We start from the raw sequence: 8,590 nt of genomic DNA on the forward strand, positions 1-8,590 counted from the left end.
AATTACTAATCAGTTACACAAGCTGTATAGCATTAATTACGTGATTTCAGTTACAAATAACAGAAATCACGGTAATTACTCCTAATTAATAGCAGCAGATGCAAAATATAATGTATCAGGACTTATGTATCCCGTGCCATTTGGATGTATCCCGCTTCCTTGAATTTTAAGAAATTTTTAGTAATTTCAATTCTAAAAGGGATAAAAGGTCATTTTGTATTTATAATATGTGGTTCCTATAATTTATACATACTTAATTGTACATGCTCTGTCAGATGTACTGTTGCTAAGTGCACTATAAAGTTGGGCCTTTCTTTTATCCTTTTAATATAAACATGTGTATTACTCTTCCTTTTACATGTGTACTGGTAATTTTCTTTTCATGAGATAAATTCATTTCTCTTTCTTCCCTCATTCATAAATAAAAATAAAGAAACTGATTCATCTTCCTTCTTTCCTCTAGTATCTCACCGGATGTTATCTTCATTCTCCTCTCAATCGATAATTTTCTTCCTCCATCCTCTTAACTAAGATTTTTAGATGAATGATGAGTGTATATAATTTTTTTACATGATTTCTCTTTCTAGAATTATACAATGTTCATCTTAATGATTCTCAAATCTAATTCGTTCTTTTTCTAATATTGAGGAATTTATGTTCAAATTCGAATTATTTATATTTTTGAGGTTTTAAAAAAATTTCTTTATTATTGAACTTTTATTGTCTGTAATGGTCATTTGTTTTTAGGTCATTTCCTATTGGATTTGAATATGCATGTACTAATTTTTTCGTTATACTTATTCATGTTTGGATTTAGGTAGTGAGATGCAATTTTTATGGATGATTTTGAATCCAAACTCAAAGATAATGGACCATTTTAGGTATTTTCTCTTCCATTTCCTTTTCAGGTTAGGAGTTGGTTGGTGCAACAAAGGTGTTTGCTGATATGCTTGAACCAAATAAAAGATTTTTCAGTATTTTTACTTATAGATTTTCTGCAAAATATTTCTCAATCAATTCTAAAGATTTTGATTTTGTATTTTTTTTTCTTTGGCTTTTAATGGTATCTAAGTTGTTATGATAGAAGATAAATGAAGATTATTATTGTACTTTTACATAGTAAAAGATACCTACTTTTCTAATAAAACTTTTTGTGTTTTAGTGATTGATTGAAAAAACATTGGCATATTTGATGAGAGAAGAGGAAAAGTTAACAAAGATATTAGAGATATTGGAGTACAGACGTCACCCTTGACAATGTTGGCTTCCTTCCCTTCATAGCAAGGCGATGATGAGTCCAATATGGCTACCAATTAACTGGAAAAATAAAGGGATGACCTGCTCAAATTTACTAATAATGAGTTAAGGTATCTATAGATTTTTAAAATGAATTTTATTATAGGCTACCCGTCTATGTTGCTTGAAGTTTGAACTCTTTAAAAATGTCATTAGGTATGTGTTGGGTTCTATAAAAGTAGAGTATTTTTAGAGAATTCAACAGGGTTCTCCAAAAGTAGAGTATTTTTAGAGAATTCAACATCGATGGTGCATGAAAAGTGAAGAGTCCATGCAACTTAGTGCATTAGCTATACACTGCTCTATAAGAGACTATTTATTTCTATTCTTATGAAACGTACAGGGAGTATTTACTTGAGTTTGTTGGTCAATTTGAAAGACTTGTTGGTGCTATTGCAAGAAGTATGGATGCAATGCTCTGAATGTCTGTCGATAGTAAGTAGTATTTTTGTATTTTCAATCTTTTTGTGCTATTGAGTTGTATATATACATTTATCTACATTATGTTTTTCATCTTTGAACTGCAACATCAAAGTAGTTCTTCTTTATGTCGTCTGTATTATTTATTAAATGTAAGAATTATAAAGGACTAATTTGAGGAATTTTCAATTGATTAAAATGAAACAAACAAAGGTGTCCTCCAAACAGTAGCTGAAGAGAACGCATTTTCTTTTTCAGTTAAATTTTTAATTTACTATTACTTAGATATGTAATTTTTAGAATTTATTCTCTTCCCTTAACTGAAAGTCCATTACAACAACCTAATTTTTTCCTTGGCGGTCATGACTTGTCATATGTTCTTTACTTCGATAAATGACATATCGGTGTGAAATGAAAATGTTGATAGATTACTATTTGAAAGTGAATATAATTAGGTAAGTTAATTTTCAAATTTTAGTCTTTAGACTAATCAAACATCTCTGATTGATTTCTTTATACTGATATATTTACAACTAATTTGTAGCTTCGATTTAATTTTTATGTTTCGATCAAACATTTGGAATGACAATGTAATAGGTTGCGCTAATCATATGTTAATCAAGTTATGTCAAAATCACAACATAAGAAATTTAGGAAGTCCTACAATCTCCAAAAGTAATGTCGTTATATGTTTGTCTATTCAGCTCCTCACGAATCATATTGACTTCTATATATTCTAATGATTTCTTATTTTATTGATTATGCCTAAATCAGAGAGTGATCTTCAAATTTTAAGAATGATCGCACACAAGTTTGTTGAAGGAGACACACGCTATGAGTAATTTGAGCAAATCACGTATGCACACAAATTCAGCTAAAAGTAGTGAGTACTTTTTCTTTTCTTTTTTCTTTTTTGGCTGAGAATATATTAGTAGTAGTACTTCAGTCTGCTCATCTTCTCCCCCATTTGTTATGCTTGGCTTTCTTTGTTCTTCAATCTTTCAAACTGAAATATTTATTGATAGATCACTGGTTCTTTGTATTTAGTGTAGTTTTTTAATTCTTAAAGGTAAGGAGAAAGTTATAGTTATGTTCCACCATATTAGCCTATAATAGTTATTTGAGGAGGCAAAGCATAAGTAATGAATTAGTGTTGATTGAATTGATTAACAAGGATAATAAAAACTACTGCTAATGTATAAGTTTTCTATATTTTTTGTTCTCTCTACCAACATATAATTGATGGTCCTGTTATATTCCATTTACCTATTTGTTCCAAATTAATATGTTCCTTATTTTAGTTTTGATGAGTAAGCAAGTTATAGACCATTGAGTTGGTTAGCAGTTTCAATCCGGTATGAGTAGATTAGGATATGTTTATGTGAAATGCTCATTTGGATTTATAGATATGCTTATGTACTTGAATTTTTTTATTTATGATGTGGAGTTCTTATTCTCTACCCGAAATGAGTGAAAGTTAAAATTTTCGTATTTTCATTGATTTTTCTTGAATTTCTTGTTTATTCTTTTTCGCGTATGGGTGAATTAGAGCGGAGTGGTTGTAAAGGATTAATATGTTTGACTTTACTGGTTTGGGGTAGAGTTTAGTTGATTTAATTGATTGATGGGTTTTTGTGAGATTTGTGCCAAGTAATAAAAGATGATAAAGAGACCGTTTCTGAGTTTCGGGTGGACTAGTGAAAGGGTAATTTGCGTTGTGTAGGTTAGGCACACTCGTGAATTTGAAAGAAGACTTGGTGTTAAAGAGGAGAAAGGTGTGGTGTTTAAGTGGAGGAATATGTAGTAGGCGGGCACCTAGTTTAGAGATTTATTGGTGATAAGATGAGTTGGATAAAGAAAACATTATTATGGTATGATATTTGATCTTTTTAGGGGTGGGGCAGGGAGGGGGGTGGAGGTGGGGTGGAGTGGGGAGGACAAAGAAGCTAAAGTTTTGACCTTTTTAAACTATTGATCGAGTTTTGTTGTAGGTTGTCCTAGAAATGCTATTACTAAGTATATGAATTCAACATGTATAGTTTTACCTGTGTTGAAGAACTTCTCTGTCATTTGTCTCATCCATTTGTTCCTTTGCAGGTAAAAGATCCTTAAAATGGTGACTTTTGCCAAATCGAAGAATTCTTTGAAGCGCGCTGAAGGTTAGTGGAGTTACTATCTTCATTGTTTCAGCAATATCTTTTACGGATAGTACCATAACTCATCTATTCAGAAGCACCAAATCCTTTATTTATTTTCTATTAACTTCAAGTTGCTAACTATTGTTCAGTAACATATCAAATATGTTTTCTGGAACTTTCTGAGGTACAAAATAAATTTTTGTTGATATTAATTTGTGGGTTAAACTAATCACTTCGATTTTGCTAAATCTAAACAGGAAACAAATTTTGCAATTATCTTGCTTTGGTGATGGTGCGAGAAAATCTGAGAAAGTTATGCTTTTTCGGTTCCATTATTCGAATGATCAAATTGTCCAAAACAGAAATGCGTCTGACATCAACATAAAGTTTATATGGCTTTTGAATTGCCAAACGAGTTTTGAATCAAAAAGTATTGTATTAGATGTCTTATCTTTGATCTGTTGGAAAAGAGCATGTTATATTATAGAAGATAAAGCATCATGTATTAATTTGCAAGAATAAATACTTAATATGAATCACTCGAAGAAGCTTCTTATTCATACTTGGAAGTTTTAATGATTTTTTAATATTGATGTGATGTTTGTCAATAGTCATAGCCAGCACGGGCCATTCACATCTATATACTATCTATAGATAGATAGATACATAAATAGATAGATAGATAATTAGCACTCAATTTTAACCGACTTATTCAAACATATTTTTGAAACATGTTACGAGTTTAAAAATCTTAATGGATTTTGTCTAAAATTATATATTATAATATCGCTAATTTACAAAATTATCAGTTATTATATATATAGAGAGTTAACACTTAATTTTGACCGACTTATTCAAACATATTTTTGAAACATATTTTGATTTTTAAAATCTTAATTGATTTTGCCTAAAATTATATATTATAATATCACTAATTTATAAAATTATCAGTTATTATTATTGAGTTATTTTTATTATTATTAAATTATTATATTTATCGATAGTTAAATTTAAACTAATTACTTTATTTAAATATTTTTAAATTTAGGCGTGGTTAATTTATATGAAATACTTTAATACATGTTGTAATTTATTAATTAAATAGCACTTCTTTAATCTCCCCTTAAATCATTTAAATCATAATCTCTTTTGTTCAATTTGTTTAATTCATAGCCCTCTTTTTATCCAATTTTATTTCATATCAATTATGGCTATTTGCGTATTTCAATTATAGCCTTTCAACACTTCTCAATTATAGCATATCTGATTCAATTCAATTTTCAAATCCCCATCCTTTAATTTCAACCATTGATCATCCAAATCATCAAATCTTGATCGTCCATGTTATTCAAACTAAAGGCTGAGATTAAATCTTCATTCTTTTATCTATATTTTAAATAAACCAACAAAAGAACCAAAACCCTAAGCTAACCATCTTTCTTCATCTTCCTCTCATCTCCTCCTCCCCTATCTCTACCTCTCCTCTATTCTCCTACCATTTCAGGCGAAGCAGCGAACGTCGCCGGCCAGCGAGCAGCCGCGAAAATCAGCCTGCAATTGGGCGCCACCTACGAGTCATTCTCCTCGCCTGCAAGCGAAGCCCGCACCGGCCAGAAGCAGCGCGAGGAACAGCTCCGACCGACGAGCCTCTTTCTCTCTTCTCCTCCACTCCAGTGAGGAAGACACAACAAACAGAAGCTCCAGCTGCTTTGACCAGCAAGCGGTGAGCAGCCAACTCTGGCGAACCCCATCGAAGACGACAACAATAGAGAGACCCTCACATCTCCATTCCTCTCCTCTTCGGCGAAGTTCTAGTAATCCAGATTTTTGATTAATCATCATACATACATAACAATACTCGTAACAAAGCTAAATTGAAGTTTACCTGGAGTTTACGTGGTCCATCAATTTCTCAAACACGTCTGTAAATAACTCTAATATTATAACTCTAAAACTATTCAAATTTATTTAAGCTCTAGTTATATGAGACTGGCAAAACTAGACTATCAAACTTGGAATGGAAGAAGAACTAATGTCCGTGAATGTAATGTAAATTTATTAGGTGTCTAGACTCTCTAGAGAAAAATTAACTCTTGACTCACTTTACCTTTATCTCAATATGAAACTGACATTCTGAAACAATAGAGTTCATTCTAATTGCCAACAATCTTTATATGGAAACAAGAAGACATACTAATTGCCAAGTAATTTGTGACATTCATCAAGTCATCTTATCCAAGAGTCAGTTCTATGGAAGTTGGTGAACACTCTTCTGCATTTATTTTCTATGAAGAGCGTCTTTGTTTGAATGATATACAAACGCACCACTAGATAAAACAAGCAAGAAACCTCAGAATTAATAAGTGGAGCTTAGGTATAAATAACCATGTCCTATTGGAGAACCATTCAAGTCAACAAGGCATTTAGTCACTCCTGTCGATGTTATGTGTGCACATATGAAAATAGTAAGACTGCATGAAGTAGTAGCATCAAGTCAAACCATTTTACCTTTGAAGTATGGAAACTACTAACATGCGCACATAGATAAGGACTCAGCTTTTGACCTCCTCGATCGCACAACATTTCAGTAACTAATTTCAGCATGCTGCCATAAAAAAGAGACCTTTAATCAATAAGACAATATTAGTTATCTATAAGGTGTTTACGTTTCTAAAGTTCAAGTACAATTATTTTCTATAATGTGTTTGTGTCCATCTAGTATTGATACTTAACTTTAATAATTTTGTGATAATTTGTTTGTGCCTATCGAGGGTTAACTTAGCTTTAAATTAGGTGATAATGTATTTGCTTAGCATAAGTACTAACACTTGTTGATTCTATTGATGGTAAAATTGATTAATTTGTGTTCATATATTGTTGACACTTAGATTTAAATAAAACAATACCAACGTTTGAAGGTCGAAATATAATAAATAAATAAAATAAAATAAACAACACTGACTTCCAGAAGTGGGAATGTAAAGTAAAAAAATATAAAATATAATACCGACTTCCAACGATCAAAATTTAAAAATTAAGAAAAATAAAAATATACTGATTTCCAGGGGTCAGAAATACTAAAAGTTAATTTTTAGAGATTAAATATTAATTAATATCGACCTCTGAATGTCGGTATTTCAATATATAATAAATAAATATTTTGACATCCTGAAGACAAAAATAATAAATATAAAATAAATAAATATATAAAAAGTGACCTCCAGAAGTTAGAAAATAAATAATGAATTTTCCATCTTAAAATTAAAATTGACCTTGGTCGGTATTTACTGTTTGTTAGTAGTGCACCTTGTTTGCTCATTTAGGTTTCATTTTATCTCACAAGTCTGTCGCCTTTGGTGATGAAATTTAGCTCGCGTTTTCACATTCGGAGGATCGGTGATGTCTTCCTTCTTCGCCAACTTGCCTTGATCTTTTATCATTAAACACCATAATTTCGACGGAGTTCATACCCATTGTATCGATACACCCATGGTGTTAGGCGACTCTCAGCTGGGAGTCCACACTCTTTTCAATGTTTTGACCTAGATTTATCTTTGCCTTGTCATTTAGTTTTTATAGTTGTAATATCATCAAATAATGACATAAATAGGTATTGAAATCACTATTTTGTTGAATTAGAAGGGCCTCAAATGAGTCAAAATCTCCGACTCATAACTCTTACAGTATTATTGACTAATGACTAATGAATAATTTCTAAACAAAAAAATCTTAATAATACCAATATAATATATACATATATTAATTTAATATCACTTCAAAAAATTATTAGCTTTTATAATATATATATATATGTATCTTGGGCATCTATTGTAATTTTTTAGGGGACATCAATGAAAGGGGTATATATTTTTAATTAATTTATATTTATAGGACAATTGCTTAGTTTCCCCAAATATCAACCACAAAGGCTTTTAGGGCTTGTTTGGAAAGCTACTTGGTAATTGTAATTTATATAATTATTAGGATAATAGTTATTAGTCTAGTAATTATACATCCTAGTAATTACACCGACTTATTTGTTTGCCACAATGTATTACACATGTACTGTTTGGATACATAATTATATTACACAATAAGAAACTATATAAACGATATTAAATTAAATATTTAAGATATATATTGTCTTTTGAAAATATATCAACTATAAACATATATTCTTAACTAATATTACCAAAAAATAATTGATTTATATTTTTCAAATTAGTATATTTCAATTGAATTAATCATAAAAATTAAAAGTACAAGCTTAGATTTATATGAATATCATGAAATACATGTTTGACAAAAAGATTGATATTATAAAACAAATGAAAATCAAAATATAACCTAAGTTCTAATTTTTTTAATAAAAAATCACATAATACTCTTATGTCAAATTTCAATATAACATACATAAAATATGATTTAGGGTGTGTTTGGTATGAAGGAAAATGTTTTTCTAGAAAACAAGTAGATTTTGAACTTATTTTCTCATGTTTGGTTGGTTAGTAGAAAAAAATTTCTGAAAAAAATTTTTAGTGTTTGATTTATGAAAATATGTTTTTGAGAGACATCTTTTATTTTTACTAGAGCAGAAAATAATTTATGAAATTGAAAATATTAAAAATAATTTTATTTGGGGTGTTGGTGGGGTGGAGGAGTGAAAAAATAAAAATTTGAACTTTATAGTATTTTTAAAAAACAAAATTAATTTTTTGGAAGTTGGGGGTGGGTGG

The 8,590-nt window shown here is 29.9% G+C and overlaps 1 protein-coding gene and 1 long non-coding RNA gene across 5 annotated transcripts; one reads left to right on the forward strand and one right to left on the reverse strand.

Annotated features, from left to right (window-relative positions):
• The first annotated feature begins 207 nt into the window (after positions 1–207).
• On the forward strand, positions 208–4,416 carry LOC107016369. 4 transcript variants are annotated; one of them, XR_003577803.1, is made up of 7 exons: positions 208–368; positions 818–881; positions 1,163–1,367; positions 1,640–1,731; positions 2,491–2,599; positions 3,814–3,875; positions 4,112–4,416. It is a non-coding gene; the product is annotated as an uncharacterized LOC107016369 (long non-coding RNA). The 4 variants fall into 4 exon arrangements; XR_003577802.1 differs by lacking the exon at positions 208–368 and adding an exon at positions 379–553; XR_001456457.2 differs by lacking the exon at positions 208–368 and having other exon boundaries at positions 381–881.
• Positions 4,417–5,400: 984 nt separating this feature from the next.
• Positions 5,401–7,406, reverse strand: LOC107017266. The gene is given in 5 exon segments (XM_015217530.2): positions 5,401–5,540; positions 5,543–5,564; positions 5,567–5,665; positions 6,363–6,459; positions 7,127–7,406. Coding segments are annotated over 5 exon segments (405 nt in total). The 5' UTR covers positions 7,174–7,406.
• Positions 7,407–8,590: the final 1,184 nt, after the last annotated feature.

The sequence above is a fragment of the Solanum pennellii genome, chromosome 4 (assembly GCF_001406875.1).
Source record: "Solanum pennellii chromosome 4, SPENNV200".
NCBI lineage: Eukaryota > Viridiplantae > Streptophyta > Magnoliopsida > Solanales > Solanaceae > Solanum > Solanum pennellii.